This window comes from Emys orbicularis, chromosome 4 (assembly GCF_028017835.1).
Source record: "Emys orbicularis isolate rEmyOrb1 chromosome 4, rEmyOrb1.hap1, whole genome shotgun sequence".
Taxonomy (NCBI): domain Eukaryota; kingdom Metazoa; phylum Chordata; order Testudines; family Emydidae; genus Emys; species Emys orbicularis.
Genome location: NC_088686.1, coordinates 101100293 through 101120809, shown reverse-complemented (window position 1 = coordinate 101120809; position 20517 = coordinate 101100293). Strand labels below are relative to the sequence as shown.

At 41.2% G+C, this 20517-nt stretch overlaps 1 protein-coding gene across 1 annotated transcript in view; it reads right to left on the bottom strand.

The window, feature by feature from the left end:
• The window catches only part of SBF2 (SET binding factor 2), a 483108-nt gene that overhangs the window by 450719 nt on the left and 11872 nt on the right, over positions 1–20517 (bottom strand). The window contains exons 2-3 of the mRNA XM_065403329.1: positions 19076–19295; positions 16675–16760 (exon numbers count right to left, since the gene is read on the bottom strand). Of these exons, the coding sequence (XP_065259401.1) occupies positions 16675–16760; positions 19076–19295 (306 nt within the window). The remainder of the gene's footprint in view (positions 1–16674; positions 16761–19075; positions 19296–20517) is intronic.

The window sequence follows — 20517 nt, the reverse complement described above, 5'->3', positions numbered from 1 at the left end:
CTCCTTCAATTGCTTTTGTGAATTTAGTGCCTCTGTAGAATCCCTTGTGCAAAACCTGTGCTGTGTTTTTTGATCAAAGCCATCATCCATCAATGTGTTCAGTGTTCAAGATAAAAGGTCAGGAGAGACACTGATAAGCATATATACACAAAGGCATATTTTTAAAAAGAAAATTGGCTGATTTAAGAAGAAAAGTTCAAGTACTTATCTTACAGATGGTCACTAGTGTCCAGGTAGAGATGACATTGTTTCTTTAGAAACAGTTCAAAAACAAAAACCCAAATCCTTTAGAATTTCCAAGCAATTAATGGTTTTTGGAGGAAAAAGTACTCTAGTACTACTCAACCTAATATTTATGGTATTTAAAACACTAATACAAGTATTCCCCATTTTCTTCAGTATGCTAACATAATATTACACTATGAGAAACATTTTTAACTCAAATGTCTAGGCTTGTATTTCAGTGGATCATACAATACGGATTAGGAAGCTGGACTGCATTTCAGTGATTAGAAGTTACTCAAAGGAACCACTTAAAGAATAGCCATGGGAGAAAGGCAGTGCTCCAAAATAATAAAAAAAACTAAAACCAATGTATTTTTCAAAACGATATGTCTCTCCAAAACATACCTACATCACATCATTTTAAAAAAATGTAGTGTCTTGGTTACTTCTCACAAACAAAATGTATTTTTTCCAAAAACAATATATTTTCTCTTTCAATGAGTAGATGACAATGGGAAATAATATAGTATAAAATCTAAATCAAAGCAATGGAGTAAACAAAAGCAAAAAGTTACAATTTATTGCATTTATGCATCTCCAGGTTTATTATCATGTAACATTAAAGAAGCCCACAGAATGACTTTGCAATATTATTCTTGTACTTTGTGTGTCTGTCACTAAAATTAACTCTGATTAATTTGTGTGTCTGTCTGTGGGTATCTCATTGGCCTATTATGTTAAAAAAAACCTGACAAAAATAACTATAATGAGTTCAAAGAAGAGTGATTGTGCCAAGCCTAGTTTATTTTTCCATTTTATTTATTTCTAAATACTATCAACCGAATTTTCCTTTGTTGAACAACGGTGATATTTAAAAACAGAAACATACCTTTTTTACTCGGGTAAAAAGAACAGAACCCAGTACTATGTTTCGTTATTCTTCATTAATTAAGCAGAAAATTACACAGAAATGCTTCATATTAAATAAAATTTCTTCTAGTAGAACTCTTTAAATATCAACTAACCTTTCATCAAACAATTATCACCACTTAGTTTACCAAAACTGGTGTGTTAAAGTACAATACATATACTCCATTTTTACTTAATAATAATAATAATAATAATAATTAGGTATACATCAAAAGACTAGCCAGAATATAGTGTTTGTTGACTTAAATCTTGGTTTCATGATCAAATTTAAAAAGAAAAGGCATTGCCTATGGAGACAATTCAGAGGACTTCGAGGGGGGGAGGGAAGAACCTTCCCTTCCTCCAATACACAAATAGAAACTGGAGCATCCATACAGCTAGGTCATGGCCACTACAGACGCTCCCTGTGTTACGTAAACCCGACGTACGCAAATCCGAGCTTACGGAAAAAGTTCCGTAAACTAGAAATAGGAGGGCTTTTTGTTTTGGGTTGGTTTTTTTTTGGTGTAATGGTTGGAGATACGTTTCCGACTTACGCAAAATCCGAGTTACGGAACGCTTGCATAAGTCGGGGAGCATCTGTATTAAAATATGAGGAGGTGCAACAAACCCGACCTTCTCTCTCCCCTGTATGTAGGGCTTTGGATGTGTCTGTGTCTATGGCTGTGCATGTGTCTGTGTTTTAAAGTGTTTTAGCAATCCTTGTCTTTTTCTCCTGAAAGCCTGACAGAAGTCTCACTAATTTTCCTCAGTAAAATATAAATATCATTATACTTCATATTATATAAACTTTTTGGATGGACCATAATGTATCCCAATTCTGACTGTGGCCTCTGGGTGCTACAGCAACAGTAAAAAGCAGAAATATTTCCATCACTTAAATGCCAACTTAAAGATCAGAAGCCTGAAGATGGCTATAATAACCAAGATACAAGTTAACTTGCCTTTCTCTTTCAATGGACTCCCAAGTATGGTTGTGCAAAAGGTGTTCCAGTAAAAAGCCAATCACTTCTCAAAAATAACAGGAGTACTTGTGGCACCTTAGAGACTAACAAATTTATTAGAGCATAAGCTTTCGTGGGCTACAACCCACTTCTTCGGATGCAAATGAGTCACTTCTCATTTATCTTAGCCTTCAGAACAGGTAATCTTTTTCAAGCTTAGCTCTTCTCATATGTCATTGTCATATGCCTAACTTTTATTTTCTTTATATACACTTTTGTACTTATACAGCACTTTTCACACACAGATGTTTAAGTTCTTTACAAAACTGAGCAAGAAATTTTCTGTTTTCCCGATGGGAGAAACTTATGCACAAAAAAGTTAAGCATCTCACCAAAGATCACACAGCAAATTAATGGGACAGTTAGGAAAATAACTCAGTTCCCCTGATTTGTAGCCTTTTTGCTCAAGCCTCTATACAAATGCTCGATGTTCTATTCACTATTTCTTTCATTTAACTACTTCATTTAATAGGCTAGTGAAGAGGGGACTATATTATGTCACAATAAAAAGAATTGTATATCAGCTTTTCTTTTAGGTTTTTTTCCAAAACATACAAAAAAAATTATTTCCATGCATAAACACTTTGAAAAGATTAGAGTTGTCATCCACCCTAGTTACATCAACAAATCCTTAAAACTTTCAGAACCCACATTGTCACATTGCAACATCACATTGTGAGACACAAGCTTTCCCTATCAGACAAATTTATACAAGTGACAAACCCAAATGAGACATTTTCAAGAGTTTTACTGCTACAAAAATCAGGCTACCTTGTAATTCCCAAATTACAAGATCAAGCTACAATGTCTAGTATCTACAGGCAAAACACTTTTCATTCTACCCTAAACAGAATATTTCTAAACCCATAACTACTTACCTAATTAATCCAGCCTATACTTTTTCCATTACTGTCACAGTTCCAGGGCTAAATGCACCTCTGACCCCTTGCATAGTTTATGTTTAGAGGTCTCTGGCCTCAAGCCATCACCTCTCTGTGAGCAGGAATTTGCATCCCCCTTCTTCCAGAGCAGGGATTTAGGCTTGTAGTCCCCCTCCAATTTACTAAAACAACAGGAGTACTTGTGGCACCTTAGAGACTAACAAATTTATTAGAGCATAAGCTTTCGTGGGCTACAACCCACTTCTTCGGATGCATATAGAGTGAACCATATATTGAGGAGATATATATACACACACATACAGAGAGCATGAACAGGTGGGAGTTGTCTTACCAACTCTGAGAGGCCAATTAAGTAAGAAAAAAAAAAAACAACAACAAACTTTTGAAGTGATAATCAAGATGGCTCAGTACAGACAGTTTGATAAGAAGTAAGTGTGAAAATACTTACAAGGGGAGATAGATTCAATGTTTGTAATGGCTCAGCCATTCCCAATCCCTATTTAGCCCTGAGTTGATTGTGTCTAGTTTGCATATCAATTCCAGCTCAGCAGTCTCTCCTTGGAGTCTGTTTTTGAAGTTTTTCTGTTTTAAGATAGCCACCCACAGGTCTGTCAAAGAATGGCCAGACAGGTTAAAGTGTTCTCCCACTGGTTTTTGAGTATTATGATTCCTGATGTCAGATTTGTGTCCATTAATTCTTTTGCGTAGAGACTGTCCGGTTTGGCCAATGTACATGGCAGAGGGGCATTGCTGGCACATGATGGCATATATCACATTGGTAGATGTGCAGGTGAACGAGCCACTGATGAAATAACAGGAGTACTTGTGGCACCTTAGAGACTAACAAATTTATTAGAGCATAAGCTTTCGTGGGCTACAACCCACTTCTTCGGATGCATATAGAGTGAACCATATATTGAGGAGATATATATACATACACATACAGAGAGCATGAACAGGTGGGAGTTGTCTTACCAACTCTGAGAGGCCAATTAAGTAAGAGGAAAAAAACTTTTGAAGTGATAATCAAGATGGCTCAGTACAGACAGTTTGATAAGAAGCAAGTGTGAAAATACTTACAAGGGGAGATAGATTCAATGTTTGTAATGGCTCAGCCATTCCCAATCCCTATTTAGCCCTGAGTTGATTGTGTCTAGTTTGCATATCAATTCCAGCTCAGCAGTCTCTCCTTGGAGTCTGTTTTTGAAGTTTTTCTGTTTTAAGATAGCCACCCGCAGGCCACTGATGGTATGGCTGATGTGATTAGGCCCTATGATGGTGTCACTTGAATAGATATGTGGACAGAGTTGGCATCGGGCTTTGTTACAAGGATAGGTTCCTGGGTGATTAGGCCCTATGATGGTGTCTCTTGAATAGATATGTGGACAAAGTTGGCATCGGGCTTTGTTACAAGGATAGGTTCCTGGGTCAGTGTTTTTGTTCAGTGATGTGTGGTTGCTGGTGAGTATTTGCTTTAGGTTGGGGGGTTGTCTGTAAGCGAGGACAGGTCTGTCTCCCAAGATCTGTGAGAGTAAAGGATCATCTTTCAGGATAGGTTGTAGATCTCTGATGATGCGCTGGAGAGGTTTTAGTTGGGGGCTGAAGGTGACAGCTAGTGGTGTTCTGTTATTTTCTTTGTTGGCCCTGTCTTGTAGGAGGTGACTTCTGGGTACTCGTCTGGCTCTGTCAATCTGTTTTTTTTCACTTCAGCAGGTGGGTATTGTAGTTTTAAGAATGCTTGATAGAGATCTTGTAGGTGCTTGTCTCTATCTGAGAGATTGGAGCAAATGCGGTTATATCTTAGAGCTTGGCTGTAGACAATGGATCGTGTGGTGTGTCCTGGATGGAAGCTGGAGGCATGTAGGTAAGTGTAGCGGTCAGTAGGTTTCCGGTACAGGGTGGTATTTATGTGACCATCGCTTATTAGCACAGTAGTGTCCAGGAAATGGACCGCTTGTGTGGATTGATCTAGGCTGAGGTTGATGGTGGGATGGAAATTATTGAAATCATGGTGGAATTCCTCAAGGGCTTCTTTTCCATGGGTCCAGATGATGAAGATGTCATCAATGTAGCGCAAGTAGAGTAGGGGCGTTAGGGGACGAGAGCTAAGGAAACGTTGTTCTAAGTCAGCCATAAAAATGTTGGCATACTGCGGGGCCATGCGGGTACCCATAGCAGTGCCGCTGACTTGAAGGTATATATTGTCCCCAAATGTGAAATAGTTGTGGGTGAGGACAAAGTCACAGAGTTCAGCCACCAGGTTAGCTGTGACATTATCGGGGATACTGTTCCTGATAGCTTGTAGTCCATCTGTGTGTGGAATATTGGTGTAGAGGGCTTCTACGTCCATAGTGGCCAGGATGGTGTTTTCTGGAAGATCACCGATGGATTCTAGTTTCCTCAGGAAGTCAGTAGTATCTCGAAGATAGCTAGGAGTGCTGGTAGCGTAGGGTCTGAGGAGAGAGTCCACATAACCAGACAAGCCTGATGTTAGGGTGCCAATGCCTGAGATGATGGGGCGTCCAGGATTTCCAGGTTTATGGATCTTGGGTAGCAAATAGAATGTCCCTGGTCGGGGTTCTAGGCATGTGTCTGTACAGATTTGTTCCTGGGAACAAATCTGTACAGACACATGCCTAGAACCCCGACCAGGGACATTCTATTTGCTACCCAAGATCCATAAACCTGGAAATCCTGGACGCCCCATCATCTCAGGCATTGGCACCCTAACATCAGGCTTGTCTGGTTATGTGGACTCTCTCCTCAGACCCTACGCTACCAGCACTCCTAGCTATCTTCGAGATACTACTGACTTCCTGAGGAATATATACCTTCAAGTCAGCGGCACTGCTATGGGTACCCGCATGGCCCCGCAGTATGCCAACATTTTTATGGCTGACTTAGAACAACGCTAATAAGCGATGGTCACATAAATACCACCCTGTACCGGAAACCTACTGACCGCTACACTTACCTACATGCCTCCAGCTTCCATCCAGGACACACCACACGATCCATTGTCTACAGCCAAGCTCTAAGATATAACCGCATTTGCTCCAATCTCTCAGATAGAGACAAGCACCTACAAGATCTCTATCAAGCATTCTTAAAACTACAATACCCACCTGCTGAAGTGAAAAAACAGATTGACAGAGCCAGACGAGTACCCAGAAGTCACCTCCTACAAGACAGGGCCAACAAAGAAAGTAACAGAACACCACTAGCTGTCACCTTCAGCCCCCAACTAAAACCTCTCCAGCGCATCATCAGAGATCTACAACCTATCCTGAAAGATGATCCTTTACTCTCACAGATCTTGGGAGACAGACCTGTCCTCGCTTACAGACAACCCCCCAACCTAAAGCAAATACTCACCAGCAACCACACATCACTGAACAAAAACACTGACCCAGGAACCTATCCTTGTAACAAAGCCTGATGCCAACTCTGTCCACATATCTATTCAAGTGACACCATCATAGGGCCTAATCACCCAGGAACCTATCCTCGTAACAAAGCCCGATGCCAACTCTGTCCACATATCTATTCAAGTGACACCATCATAGGGCCTAATCACATCAGCCATACCATCAGTGGCTCGTTCACCTGCACATCTACCAATGTGATATATGCCATCATGTGCCAGCAATGCCCCTCTGCCATGTACATTGGCCAAACCGGACAGTCTCTACGCAAAAGAATTAATGGACACAAATCTGACATCAGGAATCATAATACTCAAAAACCAGTGGGAGAACACTTTAACCTGTCTGGCCATTCTTTGACAGACCTGCGGGTGGCTATCTTAAAACAGAAAAACTTCAAAAACAGACTCCAACGAGAGGCTGCTGAGCTGGAATTGATATGCAAACTAGACACAATCAACTCAGGGCTAAATAGGGATTGGGAATGGCTGAGCCATTACAAACATTGAATCTATCTCCCCTTGTAAGTATTTTCACACTTACTTCTTATCAAACTGTCTGTACTGAGCCATCTTGATTATCACTTCAAAAGTTTTTTTTTTTTTCTCTTACTTAATTGGCCTCTCAGAGTTGGTAAGACAACTCCCACCTGTTCATGCTCTCTGTATGTGTGTGTATATATATCTCCTCAATATATGGTTCACTCTATATGCATCCGAAGAAGTGGGTTGTAGCCCACGAAAGCTTATGCTCTAATAAATTTGTTAGTCTCTAAGGTGCCACAAGTACTCCTGTTATTTTTGCGGATACAGACTAACACGGCTGCTACTCTGAAACCTGCAATTTACTGTGACTATCCCAAAAGGTATGACCTCAATATCTAGAACCTGCTATTCTGTTCTCTCCCAAGGCTATGACAGTGGTTACCAGATTTCACAAAGCACAGTACATTTATTTAGTACAAAAGCATTACAAAGAAAACATATAATAAAACAATAAACATTCTACCTGGTTGCTAAGCTTACCAAGTGTCGCCCATCTTCCACAGAGAGACACTGGCAGCTTCCAGGTGCTTCAAACCCTTCCAGCAGGGTCTTTGGCCTCTTGGGTTACAATCTCATGTCAGTTTCTGGATCATGAGGGACTCTGAGTCAGTTTGTGATGACCCATTATACCAAACACCCTTTCTTTGTCTCTTAGCCTTTTGAACCCTATCTGAACCCGTATATGCAATTCTCCTAGGGGGTGGTACTGCTTTTGAATTGTTTACCTGTCCAGGAATTTGCAGGGATTCACCAATGATTTTAGCTGTTGGGGGAAACTCGGTAACCTTCCCCCCATGGAGCTAGAATACAATCCCTAGCTCACAAGGATACATATAACATTTAAAAGATACACATGCTTATGAATAATCCCTTTGCCTATAGCATCTGCACCTCTCAATATAACAGACTTCTGAAATTTCCACGCTTCTCTCATCTGTCAGTTATGTCAGTAACAATTCCTGCAATAAATGCAAAGGAAAATGTATTTGCTTGTCACTATTCCACAGTTGCTATCTAACCTCTTTTGGCCAAGACTTCCCTGAAATTATATTTTCAGTCCTAGATGTTTCATTCCCAACAAGAATCTTGGATTGTCTAAGGATTTATTTAAAAAGAAAAAGATAAGAGGAGGAAAAAAGGTTGATCACTATGCAGTCACTATGCAGAGTAAGTAGAAAGTCTATGGTTGAATGCATACTCCTCCCTGCCTCAGCCACTCTCCATACACAGACATTAGTGGAGCAGCTAAGGCAGGGGAGGGAGAAGAGCAGAGCCAGCCAGAGTCAACATAGCCACATCAGGGGCATCAACATTCTCTGAGCAGGGCAATGACGGAACAGCATCAAAACAGAAAAAACAGACAAATGGAAAGCAAAGATGAGAGGGGGGAGAAGAGAGAAATGGGAGAATTTCAGAAAGCAGAAAACAGTGGGAATGTCTACAGAGGGAAGAAAAAAGTGGGAAGAGGAGGAGAAAAGCCCTACATCATTCCCCCCTTCATTATGTCAGATGAAAGAGAAAGAGCCTTATACTCTTCAAAAGGGGAACCTCACGTTATCACCCTAACACACCAATGAAGTCCTCACCCCAAGAAGACAGCTACAAGTAGAGAGAGAAAGTTGAAATAAAGCATTTTGTGAAGGATGGAAGAATGCTGAGCCTCATAAAGGGCTTCCAAAAATTTGGAGAAGTTTTCAGACTTCTGGACATTTATCTAAACTCCAAATATCTTTTGAGGTCCTGAATAAATAAATTATCCATATTAAAATAACCCAAAATCACCAGCTGCACTCATGACCCTCCAGCAGCTGACTACCTATTTAAATAATGGCCAAGACAGACTGCAGAATTGTCCCTAGAAAATTTTCAAATGTTGAGAGCTATAAAAATCGGATTTACATGAGAAGTCTTTTTTTCACATGTACTGTGTTTGCAGACTGGACTGTTTTTACTGTATTGTATTCTCATGAATTCAATACAATTTAGGCTCAAGCCAAGTAATCATTAGACTAGATTCTTGGATCACATCTATGAAAATGTTTTTCTGGCAGTGTGACTTTTACAAGACACAGAAAATATGTTCTCAGAGAATATCGTCTACTATATTCAAAATCAGTGAGTTATAGTTACACCACTGAAAGATACTTAAATTTGACACAATACAGAAACAGACCATTGAGACTAAGTGTTCTTGACTATCACCAATGAACCAAGGAAAACATTTTCTTAGTTGTATTAACATGATCTCAAAAGCAGCATGTTACAATGGTGCCGGCTGTAGCTATATTGGTAAAATAAGGAATAGTCAATGGTGGTTCTTAGCCCTGGTCTACACTACAGGGTTAGGTTGAATTTAGCCGAGTTAGGTCAATTTTATAATGAATGCGTCTACACAAGCAACCCCATTCCGTCGACCTAAAGGGCTCTTAAAATCGACTTCTGTACTCCTCCGCGGTAAGGAGAGCAGCGCTAAAATCAACCTTGCTGGGTCGAATTTGGGGTAATACGGACACAAATCGATGTTATTGGGCTCTGGGAGCTATCCCAGAGTGCTCCAATGTGACCGCTCTGGACAGCACTTTCAACTCCAATGCACTAGCCAGGGACACAGGAAAAGCCCCAGGAACTTTTGAATTTAATTTCCTGTTTGGTCAGCATGGCGAGCTCAGCAGCACAGGTGACCATGCAGTCCCCCCAGAATAGCAAACGAGCTACAGCATGGAGCGAATGGGAGACACTGGATCTGATTGCTGTATGGGGAGAAGAATCTGTGCACGCAGAACTCCGATCAAAAAGAAGAAATGCTAATATATATGCCAAAATCGCACAGGGCATGATGGACAGACGCTACAACAAGAATACTCAGCAGTGCCGCGTGAAAGTCAAGGAGCTCAGGCAAGCCTAACAAAAGACAAAGAAGGCAAACAATCACTCTGGGTCAGAGTCCCATTCATGCCGCTTCTATGATCAGCTGCATGGCATTCTAGGGGGGGACTCTACCACTACCCCACCACTGTCCATGGACACCTGCAAGGGGGGAGTCTCACACAACACGGAGGATGATTTTGTGGATGAGGAAGAGGAGGAGAATGCGCAGCAGGCAAGTGGTGAATCCATTCTCCCCGGCAGCCAGGACCTTTTCATCACCCTGGAGCCAATACCCTCCCAAGGTGGGATCTCCGACCCTGAAGCCGGAGAAGGCACCTCTGGTGAGTGCACATTTGTAACTACAATACAGGGTTTAAAAGCAACAATGTTTAATGTTTGATTTGCCCTGAAGACTTGGGATGCATTCACGGCCAGTACAGCTACTGGAAAAGTCTGTTAACGTGTCTGGGGATGGAGCGGGAATCCTCCAGGGACATCTCCATGAGGCTCTCCTGGAGGGACTCTGAAAGCCTTTGCAGAAGGTTTCTGGGGAGGGCTGCCTTATTTCGTCCTCCATGGTAGGATATTTTACCATACCAAACCAGTAGCAAGTAGTCTGGAATCACTGCAGCACAAAGCATGGCAGCGAATGGTCCTGGGTTTGGTCGCATTCAAGCAACATTCAGTCTATATCTGTTAGCCTCATTCATGGTCACCTGAAATAAGGGAATTTTTGTAAGGGAACAGTAAAAGGACCCCATTCATGCTGGGCTGTTTGCGCTTGGTGAAAAGGGTTCATCCCTGAGAATAGCCACGCGGCGGGGGGAGGGGTAAAGGGATCATCCCAAATAGCCACGCGGAGGGGTGGCGGGAGGTGTGTGCTGCACATCCACCCGAAAACTGCAGCCCCAACCGGCATTGCTTGCTATGGGAAAGAAGGATGCTGCAGTTTGAAAACATTCCCACATGTTATGAAGGCGTTAGAAGCCAAACCCGCATACCCTTTGGCTTACCATGGCTGCCTGGAAACCGAATTCTGTTGCCCAGCCGTGTGTGATGTGTCACCATACCAGCAGGCGCTCAATATAAAAGGCAAAATGCGACCTTGTACCTAAAGCACATGTGCTGTCTGCTGTGAATTGCTTGATTCACTGTGAAAGAGTCTCCCTTTTGTTCTCAGAATGTACCACCTTAAATTTTACTCTCTGTTTTTATCCCCCCGCGGGTACAAATGATTCTATGCTCCCCCTATCATCTCTGTCCCTGAGGTTATCGCAGATTAGAAGGCGGGGAAAAAAACGCACTCGCGATGACATGTTTTCCGAGCTCATGCAGTCCTCCCGCACTGATAGGGCACAGCTGAATGCATGGAGGCATTCAGTGGCAGAGTCCAGGAAAGCATTAAGTGACCGCGATGAGAAGAGGCAGGATGCAATGCTGAGGCTAATGGGGGAGCAAACGGACATGCTCAGGCGTCTGGTGGAGCTGCAGGAAAGCCAACAAGAGCACAGACCGCCGCTGCATCAACTGTACAACCACCTGCCCTCCTCCCCAAGTTCCATATCCTCCTCATCCAGACACCCAAGAACACGGGGGGGGGCAGGCTCCGGGCACCCAGCCACTCCACTCCAGAGGATGGCCCAAGCAACGGAAAGCTGTCATTCAAACAGTTTTGATTTGTAGTGTGGCTACAATAAGCAATGTGGCCTTGTCCTTCCCTCCTCCCCTGCTCTTCCACCCCACCCCACCCGGGCTACCTTATCGGTTATCTCCCTTTTTTAAAAAAAATTAAGAAAGAAAGAATGAATGGTTTCAAAACACTAGTGACTTTATTTCCTTTGCCAGCTGTGATCAAAGGGGGAAGGGTGGTTGGCTTACAGGGAATTAAAATCAACAAAGGGGGCGTGTTTGCATCAAGGAGAAACACACGCAACTGTCACACCGTAGCCTGGCCAGTCATGAAACTGGTTTTCAAAGCCTCTCTGATGCGCAGCGCGCCTATCTGTGCTCTTCTAATCGCCAGGCGATTTGCCTCAATCTCCGCGCCATAAACATCTCCCCCTTACTCTCACAGATATTATGAAGCACACAGCAAGCAGTAATAACAATGGGAATATTGGTTGTGCTGAGGTCTAACCTAGTCAGCAAACAGCACCAGCGAGTTTTTAAATGTCCAAAGGCACATTCTACCACCATTCTACACTTGCTCAGCCTATAGATGAACTGTTCCTTACTACTGTCCAGGTTGCCTGTGCATGGCTTCATGAGCCATGGGAGCAAGGGGTAGGCTGGGTCTCCAAGGATAACTATTGGCATTTCAACATCCCCAACAGTAATTTTCTGGTCTGGGAAGTAAGTCCCTTCTTGCAGCTGCTCAAACAGCCCGGAGTTCCTAAAGATGCGAGCGTCATGCACCTTTCCCAGCCATCCCATGTTGATGTCGGTGAAACGTCCCTTGTGATCCACCAGTGCTTGCAGCACCATTGAGAAGTACCCCTTGCAGTTTATGTACTGGTTGGCAAGGTGGTCGGGTGCCAAGATAGGGACATGCGTTCCATCTATTGCCCCACCACAGTTAGGGAAACCCATTGCAGCAAAGGCATCCACTATGACCTGCACATTTCCCAGAGTCACTATCCTTGATAGCAGAACGTCAGTGATTGCACTGGCTACTTGAATCACAGCAGTCCCCACAGTAGATCTGCCCACTCCAAATTGATTCCTGACTGACCGGTAGCAGTCAGGCGTTGCAAGCTTCCACAGGGCTATCGCCACTTGCTTCTCAACTGTCAGGGCAGCTCTCATCTTGGTATTCCTGCGCTTCAGACTGGGGGAAAGCAACTCACAGAGTTCCAGGAAAGTGACCTTACTCTTTAAGTGCAAGAGTGTAATAAGAAAAGCCAAAGAGGAGTTTGAAGAACGGCTAGCCAAAAACTCCAAAGGTAATAACAAAATGTTTTTTAAGTACATCAGAAGCAGGAAGCCTGCTAAACAACCAGTGGGGCCCCTTGACGATGAAAATACAAAAGGAGCGCTTAAAGATGATAAAGTCATTGCGGAGAAACTAAATGGATTCTTTGCTTCAGTCTTCACGGCTGAGGATGTTAGGGAGATTCCCAAACCTGAGCTGGCTTTTGTAGGTGACAAATCTGAGGAACTGTCACAGATTGAAGTATCACTAGAGGAGGTTTTGGAATTAATTGATAAACTCAACATTAACAAGTCACCGGGACCAGATGGCATTCACCCAAGAGTTCTGAAAGAACTCAAATGTGAAGTTGCGGAACTATTAACTAAGGTTTGTAACCTGTCCTTTAAATCGGCTTCGGTACCCAATGACTGGAAGTTAGCGAATGTAACGCCAATATTTAAAAAGGGCACTAGGGGTGATCCTGGCAATTACAGACCGGTAAGTCTAACGTCGGTACCGGGCAAATTAGTTGAAACAATAGTAAAGAACAAAATTGTCAGACACATAGAAAAACATAAACTCTTGAGCAATAGTCAACATGGTTTCTGTAAAGGGAAATCGTGTCTTACTAATCTATTAGAGTTCTTTGAAGGGGTCAACAAACATGTGGACAAGGGGGATCCGGTGGACATAGTGTACTTAGATTTCCAGAAAGCCTTTGACAAGGTCCCTCACCAAAGGCTCTTACGTAAATTAAGCTGTCATGGGATAAAAGGGAAGGTCCTTTCATGGATTGAGAACTGGTTAAAGGACAGGGAACAAAGGGTAGGAATTAATGGTAAATTCTCAGAATGGAGAGGGGTAACTAGTGGTGTTCCCCAAGGGTCAGTCCTAGGACCAATCCTATTCAATTTATTCATAAATGATCTGGAGAAAGGGGTAAACAGTGAGGTGGCAAAGTTTGCAGATGATACTAAACTACTCAAGATAGTTAAGACCAAAGCAGATTTGTGAGATCTTTTTGAAGTTCTTCACAAACTAAGTGATTGGGCAACAAAATGGCAAATGAAATTTAATGTGGATAAATGTAAAGTAATGCACATTGGAAAAAATAACCCCAACTATACATACAACATGATGGGGGCTAATTTAGCTACAACGAGTCAGGAAAAAGATCTTGGCGTCATCGTGGATAGTTCTCTAAAGATGTCCACGCAGTGTGCAGAGGCGGTCAAAAAAGCAAACAGGATGTTAGGAATCATTAAAAAGGGGATAGAGAATAAGACTGAGAATATATTATTGCCCTTATATAAATCCATGGTACGCCCACATCTCGAATACTGTGTACAGATGTGGTCTCCTCACCTCAAAAAAGATATTCTAGCACTAGAAAAGGTTCAGAAAAGAGCAACTAAAATGATTAAGGGTTTAGAGAGGGTCCCATATGAGGAAAGATTAAAGAGGCTAGGACTCTTCAGTTTGGAAAAGAGAAGACTAAGGGGGGACATGATAGAGGTATATAAAATCATGAGTGATGTTGAGAAAGTGGATAAGGAAAAGTTATTTACTTATTCCCATAATACAAGAACTAGGGGTCACCAAATGAAATTAATAGGCAGCAGGTTTAAAACAAATAAAAGGAAGTTCTTCTTCACGCAGCGCACAGTCAACTTGTGGAACTCCTTACCTGAGGAGGTTGTGAAGGCTAGGACTATAACAATGTTTAAAAGGGGACTGGATAAATTCATGGTGGCTAAGTCCATAAATGGCTATTAGCCAGGATGGGTAAGAATGGTGTCCCTAGCCTCTGTTCGTCAGAGGATGGAGATGGATGGCAGGAGAGAGATCACTTGATCATTGCCTGTTAGGTTCACTCCCTCTGGGGCACCTGGCATTGGCCACTGTCGGTAGACAGATACTGGGCTAGATGGACCTTTGGTCTGACCCAGTACGGCCTTTCTTATGTTCTTATGCGAAAGTTTCACAGCCACTGGGAATCATCCCATACCTGCAACACTATGCGGTCCCACCAGTCTGTGCTTGTTTGCCAGGCCCAGAATCGGCATTCCACTGTATCAACCAGCCCCACTGCTGCCCTGATGTCCCAATTGCCACATCCCGTGCTTTCAGGAACGTCTGTGTCCATGTCCTCCTCACAATCGTCCTTGTGCTGCCGTCTCTTAGCCAGGTTCTGCACATACTGCAGTATAATGCGTGAGGTGTTAAACAAACTGATCTGGGGGGAGGGGGAATCTTAACATTTTTCAACATGTGAATGGCTAGAACAGAGTTAGTACAATGTTAATGAAGTTAGCAGTTCAAATTCCGAGCAGATGTATTACTATTTCATTGATATTTTATAACTAATGCTGAGTTGAAAGAAAAGAGAGAAGACAACTTTGCTGCAACTGCCTGCTATTGGTATTCCAGGAGATATGCATAGAGACTAAGAGAAAGTGATTTGGGGGACATGTGATGCTAATAATAGAAAAGAGACTGTAGTCCAAGAATCAGAGAAGAGACAGAAATTATACTACTACTCTAACAACCAATTTATAGAATATCATTTGGATTGCTTTACAGGGAAATTTTCAACACAATGAAAACAACATAAAACCATTAATTTTAGACTTTTGCACACATGGAAAGATATTACAGCCTTGCTTCTCTATGACTGAGCATTTTCATATCTATTTCAAATTTGGTTAGAAAGCTCATATTTCAGCCTATGATATTCCAGAATATGCATTTCTTACTCTCCTAAAATTTCTCATGATAGAATATAGTTTTTATTCTGGTGAAGGGCTAGGGAGGGGAGGAAGGAGAGAGATTGCTTGGACAAATATATCCATTATTTTATCTCAAGCTATAGTTCATCTATTAAACTTCCTTAAGCACTTTATAATGCACCAGTCTTAAATGTTATTGAATAGATACCAATGTTTCATACCATCATGACCGCAAAAAATTCTCTTTTCTGTTCCACAACAAAATTCCATGGATAACTTGCTTTCAGCGTATGCTCTAGCTCCAACAAAATCATAATACATTTATCAAATAATCTAACTCTCCATCTCCCCTAAAAAACCCACACAAATACTTGTGTAATTGTCTGTCTATAGCTCTTAAAGCAACGCAGTATGTTTAAGTCTGGATTTCAATTGCATGTATGTACTGAATTTTAAATTAACAAATAACTTCTATCAGCAGTAGATATTAAAGGGTAAAAAAAAGTTTGTACTGGTAAGCACTATCACAAGACAAGTCATGCAGTTGTACCAGATAACAGCATGCCATGTTTGTTCAGCCACCATAGAAATGCAGTCAGACAAATATCTTACTAAGTTTTTGTTACATTTTAGTAATAATTTGCTAATAAGATCTCCCTGCACAGTTACATTGTACATCCTAAATTTGTATTTTTATTACTGAATGAACCTCTTTTCATAATTCTTTTTCATACATAAAAACAACAATGTTCTGCAATGGTTAAAGATGAAAATTAAATCTAAAATTATTCATATTTTCTTCTGCATATTAAACACACATTAATTTTACCAAAAAAATACTGACATTTCTTATTAAATTTTCCAACTATTTTTTTTAATTGTTTTAAAAACTTTCAAGCAACCATATTTAGAAATCATTTTTCTACTTCTTACATTTCAGTTACATCTGTGAACGGAAAGAATATTTTTTCCTGTATCTTCTGCTAACCGAAAACGAATCTCAAACACATTATCTACATCCCACTAACATGATCTTGTTCAGTACCATGTCAGGTTAGATGAATGCACCCAGGGAACTACATTTTCCGGCTCCTTCTCTAAGAAGTTTATAAAATACAAGTTAATATGAACTTACCAACTCTATTCCCTGTGGAAAGGGAGTGTCATCCCAATCCTTCTGAGGAAACCTCTGAATTATTTTCCCCAAACCTTCTGCTGAGCCTGTAGAAAGACAAAAATCACAGCATGAAACTTTCCCCCATTCAACAAATTTACAAATAACAACACTGTAGCTTATGCTGTGATAAATATCACAGTGTAAACTATTACATTTACACATCAGGACAGACAAATCCTACAATGGTCTGAATGAAACTTGCGAGTGGATTTCTATTTTTATTAAAATAAAATACAATAGAGACCCCCATATAATCAAGAGCCAATTTCAAAATTTGTCAATGACATTAAAATGTTATGGATTATAAAATTCTTTTTAAAAATTTTGTAGCTCAAAAGTTTACTGGATTTGAGTTAAAATAGCATTTTTGTTTTATCCAGGGCATAAATTACTAATGCACTCCAGTATTCCTTGCCAGAATTCTTATTTAATTTCCTTGTATACCATAGTGAGATTAGAGACTCCTTAGGAAGCAGAATATGTATTTCTTAGATGTAGGAATAATGAAAATGAAATAGGAGTAGTTTAATAATATAGCTATGTCCATGGCTTACTCTCAATCCTCAAAATTATTTTTGCCTGGTCATATTACTACACTCTACAAGCATCTTAACCACCAGAGAAATTCCATTCCCCAAGCATTCTGTACAACTGAAAAAGTCTCAATTGGAGAGTCCATTATTTCCTTTCTTCGCCAATGATTTAAATGATTCATACATAAAAACTCTTCTGTTTAGGCGGGTTACTTGACAACAGCTAGGACCATTCTGGAGTTAGCCACTACATTGTTAAGAGCATAGTCAGTGCCTCCAGTTAACACCCTCCTCTAAGAAGACAGCAGTGTCATCATCTTGCAGGTGGAAAAAGGATCATCTGCAGTTTATGCACAGGACTCAGATAAAAAAGACTTTCCTGGATCTGCTACTGTCTTACTTCTTTGGACAAGTCAATTAGACTAAGGCAGCAATTTTCAAAGGGACCTAAAAGAAATAAAATTCAATTTCCATGGATATTGAGCACTGACCTCTTTTAGGTCACTTTAAAAATCCCAACCTTAACTCATCTCTGCTTCTATTTTCCTAGTTGTAAAATGGGGATAATATTTTCCTATCTTGCAAGGATATTAAGGGGCTTACTTTTTTAATTTCTATAAAGTGCATTTTATTTTCAGAAGCAAGATGCTGTAAGAGTGCAAAGTATTTCATATGCACAAAGACTTTTCCAATATTCTTAACATATTTGCTTTACAACAGGAGATGTAAATCGCAGAACCATTTGAATCCTTTATTTAACAGGGTCCAATACTGAAAAATATTTAAAATCTATATTGATCTAAAATTCAATAGCTAGTTTTGTTATACTTCCACACTATACTCTGGACACTTAACACCTACTTGCAATGTTAAAATCATGCTAGTGTGAAAAGATTAAAGTAAAGTATATCCTTGTAGAATTTTCAGAGAATACATTTAAACATTAAGAAATAAGAAGAAAGGTGTTAATATTGGAGAGAGTTAAGAGTGATGTTCTTTGTGTCTGATTCACTGCAGATACTCAAACAGCAACAGAGAATAAATTATTATATTGTTTGCACTGCTACAAAAAATAATATTTAATTTGATACAGCAGATGTCTAATAGCATAAGTCAATTCACAATAATATTGTTTCACCTTTTATTGTGCAATCTAAACAGATGTGCCCTTTACACCACCACTGACTAATTTATAGTTTGAATTTGCTTTAGTCCTTTGAAATCCATAATAAAAGCAGCTAAAAGTTGTTTTGGGGCAATCAGGATGGCAATTTACTTTGCTCTATTTAGTCTATTTTAAAATATTTACTCACAAAACTAGTTCTACCACTGGCCTTCTGTAATCTGTAATAATTCTTGAAAATAGCATGGTAACAGAATATGTTATAATACAGCAGTGACTCTTCCCTATAGAGAACAGCTTCACCCCTAAATAGGGCACAGTGATTACTATTCCTAGCCTACAACTTTAATTAGTATTCACGTAAACAGGACAACACATTGGAGAACTGCAATCAGATTAGGGCAGAACCAGGAAGGAAGAATGGGGTAAGAGATGTGGCAGCCATGATGGCGAGTCACAGGCTGGACGAAACACAGTTTAGAAGCTATAAGTGCATCTGTAAATACACCAGCATGAAACTGGAGAAAAGCCTGTTGAGAGTCTTTGGGTTATGTTTAGAGACAAGAGCAACAAAAGTGACGTTGTGGTGGGCATCTGCTATAGACCACCAGACCAGGAGGATGAGGTAGACGAGGCTTTCCTCGGACAACTAAGAGAAGTTTCCAGATCACAGGCCCTGGTTCTCATGAGGGACTTCAATCACCCTGACATCTGCTGGGAGAGAAATACAGCAGTGCACAGACAATCCAGGAAGTTTTTTGGAGAGCGTTGGGGACAACTTCTTGGTGCAAGTGCTGGAGGAACCAACGAGGGGCCATGCTCCTCTTGACCTGCTGCTCACAAACAGGGAAGAATTGGTAGGGGAAGTAGAAGTGGGTGACAACCTGGGCAACAGTGACCCTGAGCTGGTCAAGTTCAGGATCCTGACAAAAGGAAGAAAGGATAACAGCAGAATATGGACCCTGGACTTCAGAAAACCAGACTTTGGCTCCTCCGGGGAACTGATGGGCAGGATTCCCTGGGAGGCTAATATAAGGGGGAAAGGAGTCCAGGAGAGCTGGCTGTATTTTAAAGAAGCCTTACTGAGGGCGCAGGAACAAACCAGCCCAACGTGCAGAAAGAATAGCAAATATGGCAGGCGACCAGCTTGGCTTAACAGAGAAATCTTCGGTGATATTAAACACAAAAAGGAAGCTTACAAGTGGAAACTTCCTTCCTAGATGACTAGGAAGGAATATAAAAATATTGCTCGAGCATGCAGGGCTATAATCAGGAAGGCCAAAGCACAACTGGAGTTGCAGCTAGCAAGGGGTCTGAAGGGTAACAAGAAGGGTTTCTACAGGTATGTTAGCAACAAGAAGATGGTCAGGGAAAGTGTGGGACCCTTACTGAATAGGCGAGGCAAACTAGTGACAGATCATGTGGAAAAAGCTGAAGTACTCAATGCTTTTTTTTGCCTCGGTCTTCACAGACAAGGTCAGCTCCCAGACTGCTCCACTGGACAGCATAGTATGGGGAGGAGGTGAGCAGCCCTCAGTGGTAAAAGTACAGGTTAAGGACTATTTAGAAAAGCTGGACATGCACAAGTCCATGGGGCCGGATCTAGTGCATCCGAGGGTGCTGAGGGAGTTGGCTGATGTGACTGCAGAGCCATTATCTTTGAAAACTCATGGCGATCAGGGGAGGTCCCTGATGATTGGAAAGAGGCAAAAAAATAGTGCCCATCTTTAAAAAAGTGAAGAAGGAGAATCTGGGGAACTACAGACAGGTCAGCCTCACCTCGGTCCCTGGAAAAATCATGGAGCAGGTCCTAAAGGAATCCATTTTGAAGCTCTTGGAGGAGAGGAAAATGATCAGGAACAATCAACATGGATTCACCAAGGGCAAGTCATGCCTGACCAACCTGATTGCATTCTATGATGAAATAACTGGCTCTGTGGCTATGGAGAAAGCGGTGGACATGATATACCTTGACTTTAGCAAAGCTTTTGATACAGTCTCCCACAGTATTCTTGCCAGCAAGTTAAAAAAGGATGGATTGGATGAATGGACTATAAGGTGGATAGAAAGCTCGCTAGATCATCGGGCTCAACAGGTAGTGACCAACGGCTCGATGTCTAATTGGCAGATGGTATCAAGTGGAGT